At 44.3% G+C, this 24,036-nt stretch overlaps 1 protein-coding gene across 7 annotated transcripts in view; it reads left to right on the top strand.

Moving 5' to 3' along the window:
- The first annotated feature begins 4,592 nt into the window (after positions 1–4,592).
- serac1 (serine active site containing 1) overlaps positions 4,593–24,036 on the top strand; it is a 69,803-nt gene continuing 50,359 nt past the window's right edge. For 2 of the 7 annotated variants that reach the window (XM_059986570.1, XM_059986568.1), the window contains exons 1-3: positions 15,903–16,037; positions 20,745–20,781; positions 23,790–23,926. In XM_059986570.1, coding sequence (XP_059842553.1) covers positions 15,929–16,037; positions 20,745–20,781; positions 23,790–23,926 — 283 coding nt within the window. In that variant the 5' untranslated portion in view covers positions 15,903–15,928. Of the gene's footprint in view, positions 4,626–12,601; positions 12,749–15,386; positions 15,688–15,902; positions 16,038–20,744; positions 20,782–23,789; positions 23,927–24,036 lie in introns of those variants that run through there. The other 5 variants (XM_059986572.1, XM_059986569.1, XM_059986573.1 and 2 more) reach the window with 5 other exon arrangements.

Raw genomic sequence — 24,036 nt, 5'->3', positions numbered from 1 at the left:
ACACCCTCTCTTTGGCTTTTATGTTGGCTTTGACTTCTCGTTAGCCACGGTTGCGTCATCTTCTCTTCTGAACACTTCTTCCTTTTTGAGATGTATACATCCTGTGTCTTCCGAATTGTTTCCAGAAATTCCAGCCATTGCCGCTCTGCCATCATCCCTGCCGGTGTTCTTTTCCAACCAATTCTGGCCAACTCCTCTCTCATGCCTCTGTAATTCCCTTTATCCATGAATCTGACTTTCATATTATGATCACTTTCTCCAAAAGGTTCTTTGACCTTCAGCTCTACAATCAATTCTGATTCTCTGCACAACACTCAATCCAAAACAGCTGATCACCTGTTGGGCTCAATCATGAGCTTCTCTGAAAAGCCACCTTGTAGGATTTCTATATCTCATTGTAACTTCTAGACCACATCCTTACTACTATATGGGGGGGGGGGGGGTCTGTATACAACTCCCATCAGGGTCTTTTTACCCTTACAATTCCTTAGCTCTATCCACAATGATTCAACACCTTCCGACCCTATGTCACTCTTCCTAATGATTTGATTTCATTTTTCACCAACAGAGCAATGCCATCCCCTCTACCTTCCTGCCTACCCTTTCGATACAATAGTGGTCACCAACCTTTTTAAGCCCGAGATCCCCTACCTCGACCTTAGTGAAAGGCAAGATCGACCCAAGATCAATTAGTTACACGCACCGGTGCAGAAAAGACTGGGAGTAAAACCCCGCAACCCAGAAGTAGAAATAATGTATAGACACCAGGGGTACCCTCCCTTTTTTGCACTGCGGTCCGGCTTCATAGTGACAATATTCTTGCGGACCGGCCGACGGGGGGAAGGGGTGTTAAACACGACCGGAATACAGCGATACTCGAAGCAGGTTCCTCATGTCCAGTCTATTCCGCAATTTAGTTTCCGTGGCTCTCGGCACTTAGCTTCTGTCCCGCGCTGCTCACATTTTTTTTTCCGCTGAAAAAGCTCAGTGGGTTTGTCTTTAAGTGCGGGGTGCTTGGACTCAGGGTGCTGAAGCAGTTTTGAGTGCTTCATTGCCTCATTAGACAGCCTCCAGGCCCAAACTCCAGTCTCCTGCCTGCCCACCGCCGGACGCCTTGGCCAGGTGCAGCTGGTCGTGGGTGGGGTGAGAGGACAAGGTCAGGGCCGGAGGTCCCCGGGCCGGTCGCAGTCCAGACAGAGTGACCGACCGAGTGAGGAGTGCAACAGGGCATGCACCCGTCCCCCTTGTAGGATCTATCGGCCGACAAAAGTTTGGCTGGAGGGATGACTTTCAGTAGATCTGAGCGAGGTAGCTGCTCTGCTACTTACAAAACTCTGAGCCCGAATTAGGTCGTCTGCGAATATCTTAGCACCGGGTTCCCCATGAACGTTCGGTGTGCTAAACAGGTTTAGAGGCCGCGCCCATCTGTCTGCGCTCCAGGCCGGTAACAACGGTACTTCCCGCCAACCGCGCAAGGCCAACCAGTGATCCCTGGCACGAGGGTATCTCTGCGTTTAGGCAACTAATGACCTCGCGTGTGCTCAAGTTCAACAGTGGGCGTGACAGGGAATGAGGAAAAGTGCATCTGAATCATATCGTTTCCTCGTGGACCCGGTGGTTGGGGACCACTGAAGTACACTGTGCAGTGCGTGGTGAGGGAGCTACACGCATGATCACTGGGCAGAAAGAACGGAACTAAAACCCCGCAACCTGGAAACAATCTCTCAACAGTATTTGTGTATTTATTTTTCTTTTTTTTTGGGAATTACTGGGATCGACCAGTCGATTGTGATTGATGGGTTAGTGACCACTATTGTACAATGTATATCCCTGAACATCAAGCTCTTTCAGCCACGGCTCAGTGATGTCTACATCATACGTGCCAATGTGTAACTGTGCAGCAAGTTCACCTACCTTATTCTATATACTGCGTGCATTCAAATATAACACCTTGAGTCCTGTTTTCAGCCTTTCTGATTTTACATTGCAACTCATCCTGTTGACTGCGATTTTGCCCCATCAACAGCCACTCCTCACTAAACGTTGCCTCTGTTTGTAAACCAGCTACCTCATCTTCAGCACTACTTTTTCTATTGAAATATAGGCAGCTCGGGACACTGGTTGCATCATGCGCAACCTTTTGATTCCTGACTTTGTCTGAGTCTTACCAACATCTGCCTCCATAACCTCTCCACTAACTGTTCTGGCACTCTGGTTCCCATTCCCCTGGGACTCTAGCTTAAATCTCACCATGTAGTATTGACAAACCTTCCTGCTAGGGTATTAGTTCCCCTTCCAGTTCAGGAGCAAACTGTTTCTTCTGTACAGGTCCCACTTGCCCTGGAAGAGAGCCTGATGATCCAAAAATCTTATGCCCTCCCTCCAACACCAACTCCTTTGCCACATATTAAACTGTACAATCTTCCTGTTTCTGGCCTCACTAGCCCATGGTATGGGTAGCAATCCTGAGGTCACAGCCCTGGGGTCCTACCCTTAACTTAGTTCCTAACTTCCTGAACTCCCTATGCAGAACCTCATCACTTGTCCTACCCATGTCACTGGTACCTACAAGGACCATGACCTCTGGCTGATCACCCTCCAACTCAAGAATACTGAGGACTCGATCCCAGGCCCTGGACCAGTGTGGCAACATACCATTCGGGAATCTTGTTCTCACCCACAGAACCTCCTGTTCGTTCCCCGATCACCACGGTGTGCACCTTCTTCCCCCCTTCCCTTCTGAGTTGTAGAGGCAGACTCAATGCCAGAGACCTGACCACTGTGACTTTCCTCTGTCAGGTCAACCCTCCCGACAGTATCCAAAGTGATTTACCTGTTGTTGAGGGGATGGCTACAGAGGTACTCTGCACTGGCTCCTTAACCCCTTTCCCCTTCCTGTCTGTCACCCAGTCTCCTGTGTCCTGCACCTTGGGTGTAACCACCTCTCTATATGTCCTAGCCATCACCTCCTCAGCCTCCCGAATGATCCGGAGTTCATCCAGTTCCAGCTCCAACTCCTTAGCACAGATTGTTAGAAGCTGCAGCTGGATGCGTTTCTCGCAGTGTTAGTCATCAGGGATACTGGACGTCTCCCTGCCTTCCCACACCCCACAAGAGGAGATTTGCACAATCCAGTATGGCATCTCTGCTGTCCTAACTGAACAGATATAAAGAAGGGAAGGAAAGAAAACTTAACCTAGAGTTTTTCTTTTATCTGACTGAAGCCTCTATTCCCTGAAGCCTTGAAGAGCTAAAACCTCAAGATCATTACTCTGACAACAGCCAATTTCAACGCTGGCTGCTGCGCTTGCCCCTGCCTTCCTTTAATTTGCACAAACACGGATTGGTCACTGGTCCAAGCTCTAATTACGATGCTGCCTTTTTCTACTCAGGCAATGGAGCTGATTGAAATCCCCTCCTCTCAATCTTCCACCGTCTGGAGTCGTCACTGGCCAATGCTCTGTTCTTTTATGCTACATTGGAGTGTTACCACAAAGAAAGTAAATTTAATTCACTATTCAATAATAATGCAATTAGTAATAGAGGAAGTCAAAAATGAAATTAATTTGAAAATGTAAAATATTTATTTTCAAATTATGAAATGGGAAGAAAAGGGAGCATCTTGGTGACTTTAAGGAGGTTGTGAATGATAAGGAACAAACTGTTCTCATGCCTGATTTGCCATTGAATCGAGGGATGTGCCAGAAAAATAGTTTGATTAACTGAGTTATTCAGTTCATCGGGTAAAGTATCTTATAACTCTTTGCGTACTCAGTTAATTGTCCATGTTGAGTCACAAATGATACACATTATCTTACAAGAACAAAATGGATCTTTTATTTTTATTGTTTTAGTTCTTTTGAAACTGAAGGTAAAAAGCATTCTTCGTTTTACTAAAGTTCTATTGTTGGGAAAATACTGTTCTGGAAGTCTCATTGCATCTTTCAAAAGTAAACTACTCTATAAATGTAAAACTAGCTTTGTTGTTGACACTACATTAACTCAGGTAATAACTAGAGAGCTGGAAAGACAGGAAGCTCAGCTGGAGCAAGGGTTGCCAGGTGAAGGGACTGCAACTGTAAACGTTCCATTCATTTGTGTCCGACATGTTTGAAACAACAAGAACCTTGAAACAAAAATATTTTCTGGAAAGGTTTTGTTTGATGACTGATGAAAAGGTTTGGGTAATACCATGTCCGACACAGACAGCAAGTTTATTGATCAGACTTCGAAAGGTTTTTGTTTTAACGTCATTGGTTGAAGCTTTTATTCACAGAGCTATCTATGCCAATAATACTTTTCTCAATTTAATACTCTATGTGTATAACCATCATACTGATGTGCAGCATACTATATGTAAGAAAAGTAAAAATGTGTCAGTATGCTGAAAACAGGGATTTGTGCCTCGCCCACGCTCTACTCTCTCTACACCCATGACTCTGTGGCCAGGCACAGCTCAAATGCCACTTGTACGTTTGTTGATGATACCATTGCCGGCACGATTTCGGATGGAGATGAGAGGATATAGGGGAGTGAGATCTACCAGCTGGTGGAGTGGTGTCACAGCAACAACCTTGTACTCAACGTCAGCAAGATCAAGGAGCTGAATGTGCACTTCAGAAAGGGTAAGATAAGGGGACACAGACCAATCCTCATAGAGTGATCAGAAGTGGAGAGGGTAATGAGTTCTTTTTTCTCTCACTTTTTTCTTGCTTCAGTAGGGTTTTCTTTCTTTTCTTCTCTTTTTTTGTGTCACCATGTTTTTCAATCCCCAATAGTTTTTTTCTCTCTCTCTCTTTTGAGACATTGAAAGTGTTACTTACTTCGATGTACTCTTGTATTTTGGATAATAATAATAATAAAAAGATTTGAAAACAAGTGGAGAGGGTGAGAAATTTCTAGTTTCTGGGTGTCTGGGGACCTAACCTGGATGCAACATATCGATGCAGCTACAAAGGCAGCTAGACAGTGGCTATATTTCATTTGGAGTTTGAGAAGATTTAGCTTGTCAACTAAAATACTTGAAAACTTCTACAAATATGGTATGGGGAGGGGGGGGTGCAAGGTCCAAGTAAGTTGCAGAATCCTGTAAAATATATCAGCTCCATCATGTGTACGAGCCAGTGGATTATCCATCTTAAAGGAGCAGTGCCTTAAGAAGGTGGTGTCCATTATTAAGGTCCCTCACCACCCAGGGCATGCCCTCTTCTGCTTTCCACCATCAGGAAGGAGGTACAGAAGCCTCAAGGCACACATTCAGGACTCAGGAACACTTATGCCATCCAATTTCTAAATGGATATTAAACCCATGAACACAACCTCACTAGTTTTTAAAATTTCTTTTTTTTTTAATCTTTGCACTGCTTATTTTAACTTATTTATTAGAGATATATATACTTGCTGTAATTCAACTTTTCTCCCTCTGTTTATTTATCATATATTGCATTGTGCTGCTGCCGTAAAGTTAATAAATGTCACAACATCCGCCAGTGATATTAAACCTGGTTCTGATCTTCGCTCTTTTGGGCCATCAGCTGTCTGATATTACAGTAAGTGTAATTATGATTCCAAATAATTGATTGCTGATTTCAAACTTGTCAAATCTTGGAACAATCATTGGAAGGGTGACAACTATTTAGTAACGGGATTAAGGGAGTGAGAAAACGCCAAAAATGTCTCAATTTCTCCAAATCCTGTGTCTTCACAACATGTGCATACAACATAATCCACACATTGCTACATCTAATAAAAGGCTCCCCACAATATAATTTTAAGTGCATTGTAACTTGTTGCATTAGAGTTTAGAAATAATATTAGTCCTTTGCTCTCAACAGATATTGGTATGGGCAAAATGACAAATGAGTGAAACAGTCAATATTTCTGACCACAGTACATGGTTGCGTGTGTAAGAATTAGAATTAATCTAGTCTGATTCACCACTCTGCTGTCTCTTCACAATTGCCGGTTGTTTAAAAGGAATGGGGAAATCAATGCAATGTGCTGAGCAACGGTGGACGACATTTTGGAAAGAAATTGAACTCTTGTCTGTGTTTACTTTGTGACTATGGGACACGGTGGGGAATGGAAATGAAAAAAAAAACAACACAACTTCAAAATGTGTTAACGTCGCACAAGGTCAGGATCGGGTTTATTATCTCGGACATACAGACTGTTGAGACATTTGTTTGGTGCCAGTAGTACAGTGGAAGTAAAAATGATGACAAGTTAAAATAAATAAACAGTGCAAAAGAGAAATAATAAGGTATTGTTGGTGGCGTCACGGACCGTTCAGAAATCTGATGGTGGAGGGGAAGAGGCTGTTCTAAAACCGTTCACGGACCGTTCAGAAATCTGATGGTGGAGGGGAAGAGGCTGTTCTAGAACCATTCAGAAATCTGATGGTGGAGGGGAAGAGGCTGTTCTAAAACTGTTCAGAAATCTGATGGTGGAGGGGAAGAGGCTGTTCTAAAACCGTTCACGGACCGTTCAGAAATCTGATGGTGGAGGGGAAGAGGCTGTTCTAAAACCGTTCACGGACCGTTCAGAAATCTGATGGTGGAGGGGAAGAGGCTGTTCTAAAACCGTTCAGAAATCTGATGGTGGAGGGGAAGAGGCTGTTTTAAAACCGTTCACAGACCATTCAGAAATCTGATGGTGGAGGGGAAGAGGCTGTTCTAAAACCGTTCACGGACCGTTCAGAAATCTGATGGTGGAGGGGAAGAGGCTGTTCTAAAACCGTTCACGGACCGTTCAGAAATCTGATGGTGGAGGGGAAGAGGCTGTTCTAAAACCATTCAGAAATCTGATGGTGGAGTGGAAGAGGCTGTTCTAAAACCGTTCACGGACCGTTCAGAAATCTGATGGTGGAGGGGAAGAGGCTGTTCTAAAACTGTTCAGAAATCTGATGGTGGAGGGGAAGAGGCTGTTCTAAAACTGTTCAGAAATCTGATGGTGGAGGGGAAGAGGCTGTTCTAGAACCGTTCAGAAATCTGATGGTGGAGGGGAAGAGGCTGTTCTAGAACCGTTCAGAAATCTGATGGTGGAGGGGAAGAGGCTGTTCTAAAACCATTCAGAAATCTGATGGTGGAGTGGAAGAGGCTGTTCTAAAACCGTTCACGGACCATTCAGAAATCTGATGGTGGAGGGAAAGAGGCTGTTCTAAAACCGTTCACGGACCGTTCAGAAATCTGATGGTGGAGGGGAAGAGGCTGTTCTAAAACCGTTCAGAAATCTGATGGTGGAGGGGAAGAGGCTGTTCTAAAACCGTTCACGGACCGTTCAGAAATCTGATGGTGGAGGGGAAGAGGCTGTTCTAAAACCGTTCAGAAATCTGATGGTGGAGGGGAAGAGGCTGTTCTAAAACTGTTCAGAAATCTGATGGTGGAGGGGAAGAGGCTGTTCTAGAACCGTTCAGAAATCTGATGGTGGAGGGGAAGAGGCTGTTCTAGAACCGTTCAGAAATCTGATGGTGGAGGGGAAGAGGCTGTTCTAAAACTGTTCAGAAATCTGATGGTGGAGGGGAAGAGGCTGTTCTAAAACTGTTCAGAAATCTGATGGTGGAGGGGAAGAGGCTGTTCTAAAACCGTTCACAGACCGTTCAGAAATCTGATGGTGGAGGGGAAGAGGCTGTTCTAAAACCGTTCACGGACCATTCAGAAATCTGATGGTGGAGGGGAAGAGGCTATTCTAGAACCATTCAGAAATCTGATGGTGGAGGGGAAGAGGCTGTTCTAAAACTGTTCAGAAATCTGATGGTGGAGGGGAAGAGGCTGTTCTAAAACTGTTCAGAAATCTGATGGTGGAGGGGAAGAGGCTGTTCTAGAACCGTTCAGAAATCTGATGGTGGAGGGGAAGAGGCTGTTCTAGAACCATTCAGAAATCTGATGGTGGAGGGGAAGAGGCTGTTCTAAAACTGTTCAGAAATCTGATGGTGGAGGGGAAGAGGCTGTTCTAAAACCGTTCACAGACCGTTCAGAACTCTGATGGTGGAGGGGAAGAGGCTGTTCTAAAACCGTTCACGGACCATTCAGAAATCTGATGGTGGAGGGGAAGAGGCTATTCTAGAACCGTTCAGAAATCTGATGGTGGAGGGGAAGAGGCTGTTCTAAAATGCTGAGTGTGGCTCCCAGGTTCCTCTGCCGCCTCTCCGACCGGAGTGATGAGGGCATGACCCAGAGGGTGAGGCTCCTTAATGATGGATGCTGCCTTCCTCAGGACGTCCTCGATGGTGGAGAGAGTTGTGTCTTTGTCTGAGTCGGCAATCCTGTGCATCCTCTTTCAATCCTACGCATTGGAACCTCCATACCGGCCGGTGATGCAACCGGTCAGAATGCTCCGTGACTTTCCAAATCTCCTCAGGCTCCTAATGAAGTAAGATTTATGTATGACACCCACTAAAATCTTCATCAAAATCCTGATGACAAATACAATGGACTATTTGATACACCTCTGAGTACTGTCCAGCTGCTGTGGCTGTACCCTGAAGGGTCAACAAGCAGTGTCCAAAGGGGTATGCTTGTCGCTGAAGGGAATGGCCACGTGAAACCGACTGCATTCTCCTCCCCTTACATCAGGCACCAAGCCTGAGAACAGATGTAAAACAATTCCATTGTTTCTTAAACAAACTGATGTGACACTAAGATCTCCAAATATCTTTAGAATTGACTTCCACATTAAAGAACACGAAGAGTCTTTCATCTTCAATCTGTGAACCATTCCCAGAATGTTCAGGTTGGTTTCCTTCTCCACAGGAAAACTGCCGACTACGGGGAAGCAACATAAAAGCTCAAAGTAACTTTATTAATAAAGTAAATGCATGTCAAAATCTACAGCCCTGAGATTTATTTTCTCGTGGGCTTACTCAATAATAACCATAACAAAATCAATGAAAGACTGCCTATCTCGGGCGTTCAACCAGTGTGCAAAAAACAACAATCTGTCCAAATACAAAAAGAAAGAAAGAATAATAAACAAACAAACAATAAATATCGAGAACATGAGATGAAGAGTCCTTAAAAGTGTCCAGCTTTGTGGGAACATTGTGGGAATACATTGTGGGAACATTTCAATGTTGGAGGAAATGAAGTTGAGTTAAGTTATTCCCTTTGGTTCAGGAGTCTGATGGTTGAGGGGTAATAACTGTTCCTGAACCTGGTGGTGTGAATCCTGAGGTTCCTGTACCTCCTTCCTGATGGCAGCAGTGAGGTGGGAGCATGTCCTGGGTGGTGGGGATCCCTAATGTTGGATGCTGCTCAATGGTCATTGAACATTACCCAGTCCACTGACTCAAAGCAATCACGTACCCGCCCCTCCGCCTCCTACAACCATCTCTTAATTCAGAACATCTGTCTGTTTGAGCATGTCTGCAAATGTAACCACATGCACACATCAGTTTCACAGTTATAATTAATTTCTCGAAGCAACTTTCAATGCTGCGTCAGGTCAGACTCCATAGCACATTAACGTTTGACACTAATTCAAATGTTGGAAGAGGGAAACAGAGACTGGTGAGATGTCACTCTAATCTCTGCTCAGTAACACAACTCAAAGCTGTGATGTATTTGTTCACTCTGCACAGGATCACTCACCTGGAATGCAAGGGAGGGGGAAACGGGTTTTCCAAGACTCTGCCTTAAACTCATTGGGTTACTATTGGAGAGGATACCATGAAAAAGATTCGTAGAGACAGGATTTATGAGTATTTGAAGAAGCATAAGAAGTATTTGATTAGGGATAGTCAACATGGCTTTGAGAGGGGTTGGTTGGGCCCGATTGAGATAGTGACAAACCATGTTGGGGGTGGTAGAGACTGGATGTGGAGTACAGTCGAGCATTTTACAAGGTCATTACAAATTAAAGCCAACATTGGTCAGCATACCTGTCTGCAGATGATGCAAAGGTAGGTAGTGTTGTGAATTGTATAGAAGGTTGTAGAAATATAGAGAACTACATTTTAGAAACAGGCCCTTCAGACTACCTAGTCCATGCCAAATTATTACTAAACCAGGTCCGATTGAGGTGCATCTGGACCATTACCCTCCATACCTCTGCCATCTATGCACCTATCCAAATTCCTATTAAATGGTGAAATCAAACCCACACTCACCCACTTCTGCCAGCAGCTCATTGCATGCTCTCACCACTCTCTGGGTGAAAAATTCCCTCCGAGGGTGGGGGGAGTGTTCCCTCGTGTTCCCCTTTAACATTTCACATTTCCCTTAACCTCTCGAGCTAGTCTTGCGCATTCTCAGTGGAAAAAAACTGCTTACTTTTACCTTTGACCTTTCACAGCCAGCCGGTCGCGCTGGAGAAGCGGTGCTGACTGTCCCTGTCAGAGGTCAGCTTCAGAAGTCTTCATGGAAGGGTGCTATCCAAGATCGGTGTTGGGGCCTCCATTGCCTGTGTTTATATGACCTGTATAAAGTGTAGATGGGTGGGTTAGTAAGTTTGCAGACAATACAAAGATTGATGGGAGTTGTGGACACTATAGAGAACAGGCAAAGGATACAGGAGGATGTAGACACAGCCGATAAAGTGGCAGATGGAGTTTCATCTGAGCAAGTGTGAGGTGCTACAGTTTAATGGGGAAAGTATAATGGTAATAGCCTTAACAGCATTGACCTATATGTAACTCCCTGGGTCGCCTCAGGCTCACTCAGCTCGTTCTCGTCTAGGGGGAGCAGCCTTCGGCCCTGCCAAACTGGGTAATCAGCTGGTGTGGATGCTGTGTGATGTCCCCGCCTTGCCCAAAAACAGACAGTACACCATATGCGATTAAATGAGTACAATTTATAAAGGTTACTATAACTAAGTGATTAATAACGATACAGTATATATGAAGAGAAAATTAAAGAAAAGGCGCCAAACTTATCAAAGTCCAAACCACTTCGTGCACAGCCGTTGGAGCTCAATTTCTGAAGTCTTCTGGCCACCATTCGATCCCCTCCGAACTCCTCGACTCGCAGCTCAGGACCCTCCGAACTCCTCGACTCTCCAAACAGCTCAGGACCCTCCGAGTGGTCAACCAAGCACATCTAGCTTCATCCCCCCCCCCCCTCGGAGAATCTCCCGGCCTCGGACCCCCCTTTGGGGTCCGATCCTCGCCCAACTTAGAGCATTGCGTCCTCTCTCTCGACCCCCTCGCGCCGATCTCCCCAAAAGCCCGTCAACAAAAGCTTACAGACTCAGAAGAAAGAACATTAATCCCCATTTGGTTTACAAAGGAATACCATTCTCGTTATCAGTAAATTAGCATTCCTGCTAGTTAACAAAAGGAAACCCTTTCCCAACAGTAACAAAGAAAAAAGAAGAATCCCCCTTTACATACAGATGAACCTTGGAATCCAAATCCTTAGCTCCCTGAAAGTGGCCACGCGAGTTGACAGGGTGGTAGGGAAAGGCCTACGGCATGCTGGCCTTCACTGGTCAGGACGTTGAGTGTAACAGTCAGAAAGTCATGTTGCAGCTACTGTATACAGGACTTTGGCTTGGTTACACTCGGAGCATGGTGTGCAGTTCTGGTCACTTTGTTATAGGAAGCATGTGGAAGCTTTGGAAAGGGACAAGAAGTAGGAAGCTGCCTGGTCTCGAGGGTATGAGGTTGGACAAACTCCGTTTTCACTGCAGCATGGAAGACAGGAGACCTGCCCCAAGTCTACAAGAGTATGAGAGGCATAGATAGGGTAGGCAATCAGAGTATTCCTCCCAGCATAGAAATAGCAAGTACTGTGTAACACGCATTTAAGGTGAGTGGGTTAAACAAGTTTCACATTTATTATCAGGGGCACAAATATGAATTCCATGAAGATTATCTTTGTTCAGCAGCAGCGCAAAGATGGGAAACAGAAATTAAATACTTAAATAAACAAAATAAAACATGACATTGTGCAAGTTGATGTGTATATAATCGGAGGTAGAATTCAGATTTTTCAGGTTGGGTCAAGGAATTTATGGCAGTGGGGAAGATGAACCCTGAGGTGTGGGTCTACAAATTCCTGTACCTCCTGCCTGAAGAGGACACAGTGGTGATCCTTAATGATGAACGTCACCTTCCTGAGACATTGCATCTTGTAGACATCTTGGAGAGCAGAACAAGCCAACTCCACCACCTCTTGTGTTCCCGTGGCAGGCCATGATGCAACCTATCAGAATACTTTCCACTGCACGCCTGTAGAAGTTTGTCATGGTCTTTGATGACATGTTGAATCTCCCTAAACTTCCTGAGAGCAGCATCACTGGGGAGTGTTGCTAGTTCTCACCTTGTGATAGGGGTCTCACCAGCAATTTGTACAATTGCACCTTGACCTCCCAAGTTTTATGCTCAGTGGCCTGACCTTTGAAGGTCTTCTTCAGCACCCAGTCCGTCTGTGACTCTACTTTCAGGGAACTACATAGCTGTACCTCCTCCATCACTGTTCTGCAACACTCCCCAGCGCTCTACAATTCACTGTGTTGGTCTTCCCGTCCCCCGAAGACTGTCTGGAGGTAAAAACCAGGAGAGTTCCCTTCTGTGACCGTGCACGTTTTCTGGCGCCAGGCTCCATCCTCTCTCGTTTCCCGCCAGGAGATTTGTGATGCGCGTCGCGACGACGTCATCACGCCGCGCCTGAGCGGAAGTTGGGGCTCCTGGCGGCCGGGCCGGTAGCCGTCTCCATGGCGCTGCGGGCCCGCTGCGTGTGCTGCTGCCGCCGGGGCCTGACCACCGGGCCCTCCCCTCCTGCCCACACCCACAGCCGCTGGACACGCGTCAGTAAGTAACGCGTCCGCTGTGTACAGGCCCTCGGCCTGCCTGGGGAGGTGGGAGCACCATGGGTGAGGGAACAGGGGTGCCCGGCGCAGGCTGCTGGTGAGGGGTATTTTTAGGGGATAGATACCCTAGTGTGAGAATCAGGCGCAGTACGTCATCAGGGATCAGGCTCACAGGTGACACCCCCATCGCTAATCCCAGATGTATGTTGTTGCGCTGACAGCGGCAGTGTTGGCACAGTCACCTGTGCTGCTGTTGAGCAGACCGGGGGCATCGGGCGGCTTGTTTCCACGCCAGTGCCCGTGAGTCCTAGGTGTCTGATGAGGCTAGTGTGGCTAATGGGTCCTGTCCAAATGCTATGGTACTGCCTACCTGATGGTAGGGGATCAAAGAGATTATTGGATTGATGGGAGGGATCATTGAGGGGTCCTGTGTACACAGCGCTGCCGATAAGTATCTCTAATGGGTGAAAGAGACACCCGTCTTCACGATCCGGTCAAATTGATGCAGTCAGCAGCTTGCGGTTCCCATACCAGGTGGTGACGCAGCTGGTCGGGGGAGCCTCACATGCCGCGATCTCCTCAGGAAATGGATATGCTGCTATGCTTTCTTGACCATAGGATAATGCTTTGCTACCAAAGGTGTTGAAGGACCAGGTGAGGTCGTCCATTATGGGCACTCCCAGAGACTTAGTGCTCCTAACGCTAAGGAGAGCTTTTAGAAGACCCGTGTATGTGCAGTGAGGAGTGGTCAGTCTGCAACTTCCTGAAGTCCACAATCATCTCTTTGGACTTGTCCACATTGAGACTCAGGTTATGCTTGTCCCATTCTACCAGCCCTCCCACCTGCTCTGTGTTTGCTGTCTAGTTGTCATTGTTGATGAGGGTCATAATGTTATGTTGATGACATAAGCTTGGTGTTTTTGAGATGTTGATCTTTGGTCTCAGACAGCTGAATCATCTGGGTATTGTATTTCTACAGCTGAGCCAACGTGGGTGCTGTTAGTTCAGATTTCCAGGGAACCTTAATTATCAGGCCATGTTTCACAAGTGAACAGAGGACCCTTACTCTGTGTATGTTTAATTTAAGCCCTATTCTCACAAGCTTCAGGGACATGTCAACAATGACTTGGACTGTAGCTTCTCAATGTGAGTATTGTCCTTTGGAATCCACACTGCAGATGGCAGAGCAGAGAGTTGAACACAGATGTAAGTGACTCTGATCACTTTCCGTATGAAAGACAGCACGAAGACCCCTTGGAGTTTCCAGTCTCCGATTTGTCTCTTTTCTTGAAAGCGGTCCCTATCACAGCATCTCTTCCAAGTGGGAGAAGATGAGGTTCTGCCCAATGTTTCTCATTGTCAGTGGAGTATAGAGTGCTGCTGTCTCACAGCACTTACATTTGATCTGACTGCTGCTATCTATGTGGACTTTGCATGTTCTCTGGTAATTAGTAGATTGATTGGCAGCTGGAAATGATCCCAGGTGTAGGTGAATGGAAGAGTCTCTGGGGGAAGAGTGAGGGGAGTTAGTGTAGGTTTACTGTAATTGGATGCCTTATGGTTGTAGTAGTGGTGGTCTCTGTAACTTAATCAGAAATCCACCAGGAAGGAAATGGCCTGGTCCTGGAGCAGAAGGGCAGAGACGAGCATGGCAATCTCTTAGTTCCCATCTGCTGTCCTTTTGCTACTGAATCAACACTGCTAAACATTACACACTGCTTGAAGGAGCAAGAGTGTAGCTTGTCCTCTCCCCGTAGGACTTTACTTGAGACTTTTAAGAGACATTTAGATAGGCACAAGAATGTGGAAACTGGAAGAATATAGACATTGTTTAGGCTGAAAGGATTAGGTTAGTTGGCTCTTTGATTATGAAGTTAACTGGTTTGGCACTTAGTTACTGAAGTTAACTTGTGGGCCTGTTCCTGTGTTGTACTGTTCTCAGTTCTTTGTTCTAATGACCCAGTGGTTCCACCATTAGCAGAATCCTGAATGATCTTATTGTTACACTGAATCACTGATTGTTTGAGGGAGAACATCTTTCGCCTCGTTCTCATACGTCTGTACAAGTGCCTCCGTCAGTACCGGTGCTAGTAGAGCCAACCATCGCAAGTCCTGGTTACATTTTTTTGTGTGGAGTATCTCCATTGTCCTGCCTGTTCAGATTCAGATCAAAACTGGGCATGAGGTGCTGTGGAGAATCAGTGGCATAATGATATTCTACCCCACCTTTCAACATCATAATCTTTCCTAATCCTGCATTCTACTATTACAATCAGCCAGGAGGCCAGCTGGTCCAGGGAGGATTGTAGAAGATGAAGTGAAGCTAAAACTCAGGATCATTAGCATGTTATGTCTGTTACAGTACTAGGTTGATGCACATTCTGGACAGGACTGAGTCATCCAGTAACCACTAGGTTTGGTCAAAGTTCTACAGTCCTGACACAGCTAGGCAAGAGCTGTTATGAACACTAAAACAATTGATGAAAAAAGCAGCAAAAAAAAACACGATGGAGGATATTAGCAGGTCAGACAGCGTCTGTGCGGGCAAAGGAATGGTTGACATATCAGGATCGGGAATGTGGAGGGGAGATGGCCAGTGGTGAGGAGGTGAGGGAGAGGCTGGCAGGTGATAGGTGGAGCCAGTTAAGGAGGGGGAAGATGGGCAGGTGGACCCAACTGGGGGAGGATGAATGCTGGAATTGGGAGACAGCGGATAGTGGATGATGGGTTCAGGGAGATGACTAGAGGAGCCTCCACAGGCACCTTCATTCTCATTTCATCCACGGTGGTGTAGTGGTTAGAGCAGTCCTTTCCAGCTCGGGGCAATCCCCAGTTCAATTCTGGAGCCATTCTGTAAGGGGTCTCTGTTTGTCCTCCCCGTGGAATGCTTGGGTTTTCTCCAGGTCCTCTGGTTCCCTCCCACAGTCCGAAGAGTTTCAGGTAGGTTAATTTGTCATTGTGAACTGTCCTATCATTAGCTTAGAGTTAATGAGTTTGCCGGGGTTGCTAGGGCCGATTGTCTCGAAGCGCCTACTCCGGGCTATATTGTTAAATTAATTTTAAAAAAATACCATTGCAAGCCCAAAGAACACTGTCAGGGACAAGACTGAAGCATTTGGCATGCCAGATTTGAATCCATTCTCTTCATCCAACGTAATTTCGAGAATCCACTGTATGAAGAATGTGTCCCAACAACTTCCTGGTCACAGGGATGAAGACTACGCTCCAGAATCAGCTGTATCTCTACCAGGCTGTGTCTATGTTTCAGTTCAGTGTGAACAACTCTCCAGGTATGTGCTGTCCACAAACAGGCATGATGGATTCAGTCTAGCCATTTGCCTACGAAGTCTACTCGTACTCAGTAGGAAAGTGAGCAATTCCACTTTCACAAGTGGTGTTTACCAGTAATCTGCCTCCTGAGATTCAATAGCAGCACCCAGACAAGCAGCCGTGGCTCCATCCCACTTCCACCCTGACCTGTTTCTGAGCTGTAAAGTCAAACCTAATATAAGCTTGAACACACCAGTTCTCCCATTTTTCAGCCTCCTGGATTCCAGTACAAGTTTTGACTTCAGGTAACTAAGGCCATGAGGTACACGAGATCACGGGGGCATAGACAGGATGAAAGTATGTAGTCTTTTTCCAGGACATCAAGAATAGCTTCTTCACGCAGAAGTGTTTTCGGAATGAGCTGCCGGACAGGGCAGTAATGGTCATACAATTGTACAGCAAGGGAACAAGATTGCCTCTTGCCATTACTTGGCATTTTATGTTGCAACTAACCTGATGCTCATGCCTGAATGTGGTCTAGATATTCCTGTAAGTCATTCTGAATTGCTTCGTTGTTTGAGATACAAAGGTTGTGTTGTCAAATATGGACCTCAGGCATCTGGACAACATGGAGCACAGTTGAAGCAATTATGGGAGATTTTAATCTATACATTCATTAGCTAAGCCAAACCAACAAGAGAATCCTTGAAGAATAATTTGTAGAGTGCTTAAAGAAGTAGTACATTTTTTCTTATACTGTAGTAGTGTATTTCAGAACCTACCTGGTTCTGAACCATATTTTAGATATGGTCATGAGTAATGAAGAATGTTTAAGAGATCCTGTGGAAGAATCCTCAAAGAAATAGTGACTTCACAGTTGAATTTTGGATACTCTCAGGGTGATCAACCCTGGTCCAAAACCCGTATCAGCAACTTAATTAAAGGGAGATACAATGGTCTGAAGGTGCAGGAGGCCAGAGTGAGCTGAGCTGAGCAGTAAGTCTGCAGGGGGGCAGTAAGATACTTAAATAGCTGGTGAAGGCAAATTGAAAACTAGAGCAGGCAAAGTAACAAGGGCTGGCAGTCAACCAAAGGATTGGGCATTTTTCAAGAACCAACATTATAAATTTAAAAAGTTCATAAGAAATTTGATTTTATGTGAGATAACTGGAGTTTAGTATCAAAATGAACAGTGAGCTACAAAGAATCTGCTGAAGGAACTCGGCAGGTCAAGCAACTTGTTTATAAATTCTGTTGTATTGCTTTATTTTCCTGTAAATGTCTGCAAGACAATGACTGTCAAGGTAGTAAGCAGTGACATACACGTACTTTGATAATACATTTGCTTTGACTTTGAATTGTGGAAGGAATTGTTGACATTTCAGCTCTCGTTTTTAGCTGTTCTGTCCCGTTGTGGCAGAATTACAATGTGTTGCTTTCATTCTGAGTCTTAACTCTGCTGAGTGAGCATCCCCATTGTATCTACAATGCTGCTTCTGATAAAGCCTTTTATATTCTTTGATCGGTGTCTGTAAAGGCATATTTAATTTTCCAGAAAGGATTACCTTCAAAAAGAATAGGCTATCAAAAGGGCATTACCAAAAAATTGAGTTATTTTAATCTGAAAAGTGTACTGCCATTTTTGCAGGGTATACCCCAAAGAAACTGGTCACATTGTTGTAGTTGGTCTTCTCTCTAGTTATTTTTAATTTACTTCTTCTTACTTGTCTAGTTTCCTCTTAAAAACATCTTTCTTTTTCAGTTCCTTGTGAAGGACAGTCTCTGGGGGAAGAAGGCACTCTTGATTGTGTTATTCAGATTTATCAGTGATCCTTTAATGTTTATGACTCCACGTTGTGGTTTGAAAGACATTTGCTCTGTTACCCAGAAGCCTTTCTTAAGTATATATTGTCTTGAGTTCTGGTTATCATATTCTGTTCTGCTCTTTCTCTAATGTATCATCTAAAGCTTCTTGTTTTTGTAGCTTTCATTCAACGTTACCAACTTACATGCTTTCTGCAGTTGTTAACAATTGGTTTCCCACTGTAGGAGTTGATTCAGGAGTCAAGATTGTTTAATGTAATTTCCAGGAGAACAAATTAATTGTTACTCTGGATCCGATTCAGTACAAAAAAACCCCCACTAAAATAAAGAACACAATAATTTAAAAGAACAATAAACATAAATACATAAGATAGCTTTTAGACACAGATTGATTACAAGTCCATAAAGTGATGCTAGATATAGGAGAGTCTGCACGTCAGATGACTGACAGAAATGATAAAGTGGGGGTAGGGGTGGAGGGGTGGGTTAGTAGGTGGAGGTGTAGATCAGCTTAACTGTTTGAGTCTGGTGGTCCTGGCATGGATGTTACGTAGCCTCCTCCCTGACGGGAGTGGGACAAACAGTCCATGAGCAGGGTGGGTGGAATCCTTCATGATATAAGTAGCCTTTTGTCTAGCATTTTTCTGTAAGTATCAGTTAGTTAGAGTTTTATTGTTATTGCTGGAGACAACGAGATTACAGTGCCACTCCATTCACTGCAAAACAGTATACAGGCAATTCAATTACTAAAAGCACAATGACTACATTTAAAATAATGTCTGAGTTATTTAGAGTGATATTTAAGTTACAACTGAATTCAAAACATCTCTAAAATGATAAGAAACAGTGGTTGCTCCATTGAAGTGTTGCACTGCCCATGTTATAAAATACAGTGATTGAATATGAAACAACATCAACAATTGTGCCCATGCATTGCATTTAGAAAGTCCATAGTGACTATGGGTGGGGGTGGTGGGGCATTGTTCAGTTGCACAACAGCCCTGGGGAACAGCGGTTTTTCAGCCTGGATGTCCATGCAAAGATGTTTTTGTATTTTCTGCTGCATGGTAGGAGATTGAAGAACAGATTACTGGGGTGTCATAAGTCCGTCACGATTTTGTGAGCTTGCTATTGACATTGTGCGTTGTAGATTTTCAGTATCTGGTGGTACTGGCCCAGTGATGTTCTGTGCAGTCCTGATCATTCATTGAAGTGCTTTTGGTTGATCTTGTTGCAGCTAGTGTACTGTGCAATCCTGTAGTAGGTCGGTAGGCCCTCAATCACACATTGATAAAGATTTACCAGCAGCCTGTGGGGCAGATTTGCTCTCTTAAAATTCCAAAGATAATACAGGCACTACTGAGCCCTCCCTACTATCAAGGAGGTGTAGGTGGTCCAAGAGAGCTCCTTGTAAAGTTATGAATCATGAATTAAAAAATTAAAAAATTTTACTCCTTATAAATCCAGGCAACATCCTTGTAAATCTCCTCTGCTCCCTTTCTATAGCTTCCACATCCTTCCTGCAGTGAGGCAACCAGAACCGAGCACAGTACTCCAAGTGGGGTCTGACCAGGGTCCTATATACCTGCAACATTCTGTCTCGGCTCCTAAACTCAATTCCACGATTGATGAAGGCCAATGCACCGTATGCCTTCTTAACCACAGAGTCAACCTGCGCAACTGCTTTGAGCGTCCTATGGACTCGGACCCCAAGATCCCTCTGATCCTCCACACTGCCAAGAGTCTTACCATTAATACTATATTCTGCCATCATATTTGACTTACCAACATGATCCACCTCACACTTATCTGGGTTGAACTCCATTAATTGAAAATGATATCCACAAGTCTAGACAGTTAGCTGGTATGGCATTGTCAAACTCCTGCGTGTGCTGATTATCAGAGATTTACTGTGTATTTTTGTTTAGTGAGAATTAAACAAGATTTATGCATTGAAGAATGCTCTCTCCACACGTTCTGTACTTCTTTAATTTGATTATCTGTTCCTATTGATTAATATTTTTGTTGGATGAATTCTTCAGTCTTTCCAACTACATTCCTCTTAGCAAATCTGTAACTGAGCTTCCATCGTGTAAGTGTGTACTGGAAACTCTGTAAAACGATGTCAGGAGTTGTAAAATAACTGCTCTGGTTCTCTCTCAGTAATGTGCCCCTTCACTTGTGTTGGCGAAACATGCAGCTCCTGCTTCCCAGTCAAATCCGTGCCAGGCCGAGACGTGGCCAAGTACGCTGAAGGAACGACCTTCCAGCCCATCCAAATAAGGGGGGGGGTGAAGGTTGAAGAAGGGAGAAATTATAATTTCAGATCCTTCCAAAGGTCACATCTTGATGAGTTGGTTGTTCTCCTTCTGCCTTCAATGCTTAACAAGTTCTTTAATATTTGTATCTCCATAAGGTATCGGTTAGCAGCTGGTTTGGCATCATATGTAATTAATCCACTGAACACATCATTGATTAACTTTTGTTTCTTCTGCAAATTACTTTGCAAGCCATGTTTAATGCAAGTGTTTCATTACTTTCTCAATTGTGCTTGGATGGGAGGAACACTTGGAATATTGTTCATTTCTGGTTGGGGAAGGACATCAGAGCTTTAGATTTACCAGAATGTTGCCTCGATTAGAGAGCATGTTTTATGAGGGAGCTAAGGCTTACCTCTGTGGAGTGAAGGGGGATGAGAGTTAACTTGATAGTGGTGTACAAGATAAGAGGCATAGATTGAGTGTTTTATAAAAATACATTTATTCTGAAAGAAAGTATGATCATTTTGGAATTTGCAAACCCAACTGTTTGGCATTCAGTGTACATAGTGTTTTTCTCTTTAATTCATGATTCATAACTTTACTGCTAAATGTATCATTCTGAATTCCTTTATGTTTTGGCAGGAAAAATTGGAAGATATGCTGTGCCTGCCATTTTGGGGTAAGTATTGTTGGATGGATAGCATCCTTTGAAGTTATTTTGCCACATGTTAAGCCACATCTGAACTACGTGGATCTCAACAATGGATTGGGCCTGGCCTCCAGATTCATGTGTGCATGGAAACAGGCAGTGAAATGGTTAACCAAATATCGAGAAGACTTTTTTTCTAGTTGAACATTGATGAATGCATTATTTCCTAGTAGTTTTTAAAACTGGACCTGTGCCATAAATGTTGCCTGACCTGCTGAGATCCTCCGCGTTTTCTGTCTGTTGCTCTATATTTCCAGTATCTGCAGATGCCTCTGGTGTTTCTGTCTGCGATTTCTTTTCAGTGTTCCTTTTCACTGACCTGCCATTTTGTAAATAATCCTTCAATGGGCATTGAGGCATGTTGAAGAAAGGTGCAAATTCTCCTCTACAATTTTTATAGAACAGAACTGCATTGTAGGTGACAACATGTCCATTGCTGTTATAGGCTGTAGGGTGTAGTACAGATCAGGCAATATCCACTGCCATATCTTCATCAATCACCACGGTCACCTCCTCCCAAAACTCAATCCAGTTTGTATGGCCCCCGTTATCATCTATAATATACAATTTTGTATTAATATATTTAATAATGTGTATGAATGGAGTGTAAAAATAAATTGAGTGATTGGAAGAGTTGTAGATAAATGCTCACATCCACATCTCGACTCCATTTTAACCTGCTTGGTTCAGTCCCTTCCCATTTACATCTGTGACAATTCACATGCTCTCAATCTCCTCAGCCACTTTCAATTTCCCAGGCCTGAATGCCTCACTTTCCCCGTGGATGTTCAGTCCCTATATACGTCTGTCCCCACAAGAAGGCCTCAAAGGTCTCCGCCTCTTTCTCAGCAATAGACCCGAACAGTTCCCCTCCACTACCGCCACCACCACCCTCCGTCTGGCAGAACAGGTCCTCACCCTCAACAATTTCTCTTTTGGTTCCTGCCACTTCCTCCAAACTCAGGGTGTAGCTGTGGGCACCCAAAAGGGTCCCCTCCTTTTCACTGGCTCTGTGAACAGTCTCATGTACCGAGCTTTCCCTGGTAATGCTCCCTGGCTTTTTCTGCACTGTATTGATGACTGCATTGACACAAAGCCATCTTTTAGCAGATCCATCCAGAGGTATAAAACAGAAGAGTAGAACAGTATCTGGTCGCTATCACTGAACCTTGAAAGGCCATAAGACACAGGAGTAGAATTATGCTGTTCAGCACCTCAAGTTTGCTTTGCTATTTGATCACGGCTGATTTATTATCCCTTTCACCCCCATTACCTGGTCTTCTCCCCATAACTTTTGATGTCCTTATTAATCAACAATTTATCAACCACCCCTTTAAATATGCTCAATGACTTGGCTTGCACAGCCAGCTGTGGCAATGAATTCCATAGATTTACCATCCTCTGGCTAAAGGAATGAAGGCAAGCCCTCTGGTCCGAGACTTTTGCCCTATTGGAAGCATCTTCTCCATGTCCATTCTGTCTAGGCCTTTCAATATTTGTTAGGTTTCAAACAGAACCCGCTGCCCTGCCCCATTATTCTAAACTCTAGTGAGTACAGTCCAGAGTTATCAAATGGTCCTCATAAGTTAACTCTTTCATTCCTGGAATTATTCTCATAAACCTCCTCTGGACTACCAACAATGCCAGCACATCCTTTCTCAAATATGAGGCCCAAAACTGCTCACAGTGCCATCTAACCAATGCCTTATAGAGCCACAGCAATACATCCTCACTTTTATAGTATAGTCCTTCAAAATGAATGCGAACATTACATTTGCCTTCCTTATTACTACAAGTTAACCTTTAGGGAACCTGCCACAAGGACTCCTAATCCCTTTGCATCTCTGAATTCCGAGTTTTCTCCCTGTTTAGAAATCTGTCTATGCTTTTATTCCTCCTGTAGGGAAGTGACTACACACTTCCTTACACAATATTCCTTCTGCCAATTCTTTGCCCATTCTCCAATCTGTCTACGTCCTTCTGCAGACTCCCTGCCTCCTCCACACTTCCTGCCCTTCCACCAATCTTCATATTGTCCATAAACCTGGCCACAAAGCCATCAAACCCATCGAGTAAGTCGCTGACATGAAAAGAATCAGTCCCGACATCGACCAGTGTGAAACACTACTTGTCTCCAGTAGCCAACAAGAAATGGCCACTTTATCTCCACTCTGCCTCCTGCCAATCGTCAATTTTCTGTCCACGTTGGTATCTTCCCTGTAATACCATTTGTTCTTATCTTGTTAAGCAGCCTTATGTGCGGCTCCTTATCAAAAGACTTATGAAAAATCCAAATAAACAACACTTTCAGACCTTTCAGTCTTAGAAAGAACCTTCTCCCTGGTAATAATGACTACACTCTCTTTTGCCCCCCCCCCCCCCAACACACTCAAATTTCTGGCACAGTGAAAACTGACTCAACTCCCATCATCAGTTCATCCACCATTTGTTAGTTTCCCATTGCTACCTCTCCAGTGTTACTTTCCAGTAATCCGATGTCTACACTTGTCTCATTTTACTCTTTATATATCTGACAAAAACTTCCCACTAAATATTCCTATATTATATGCCCTGTCTTTTGCTTTTATGATGTCTTTGACTTCCCTTGTCAGCATGGTTGTCTCATCTCCTCCTTCCTTGCTATCATTTGAGATGTTTAGTCAGATTGTGTTTGATCCAATGGGACTAGCTTAAGTGGACACCTTGGGTCAGCATGGGCAAGTTGGGCCAAAGGGCTTGTTTCTGTGCTGTATTACCCTCTGACTGTTTACTGTCATTTACTTCAGTTGCAAGCCAACTGGACTTGCTAATTGTGGCTGTTCATGTAGTTGGGGATTTGGCCAAAAGCAGTGCTTGTCAATACTCAGTAACTTTCTGTTTCCAATCTTATGTAGGCAAAGGAGACGTGAATGTTAGAAACAGCTTGAAGTTTGTGTTTTGTTGATGTGAATTACATTGTCTTTTTTTGTCTCCTTTAGTGGATGCATATATCTTACCTATGAAATTCTGGCATTAGGTGATAATGTGACCCTTGACACACAGGCCGTTGAACGAGAGAAACTGAAATCGTACATCTATGTCCAGACTGCTCCACTGGAACAGCGAGGGTTGCAGGGTGAGACTTATAAACTCGTTCATCTTACTGTGAAAGATCAAGCCTATAAAATTTGTATATAGATTGATTCTGTAGTTATTTAAGTACTCCCGGGAATACCACCCTCCCTC

Source organism: Hypanus sabinus, chromosome 12 (genome assembly GCF_030144855.1).
Source record: "Hypanus sabinus isolate sHypSab1 chromosome 12, sHypSab1.hap1, whole genome shotgun sequence".
Classification (NCBI taxonomy): Eukaryota; Metazoa; Chordata; class Chondrichthyes; order Myliobatiformes; family Dasyatidae; genus Hypanus; species Hypanus sabinus.
The sequence above is the reverse complement of the archived record's forward strand: the minus strand, read 5'-3'. Positions and strand labels throughout refer to the sequence as shown.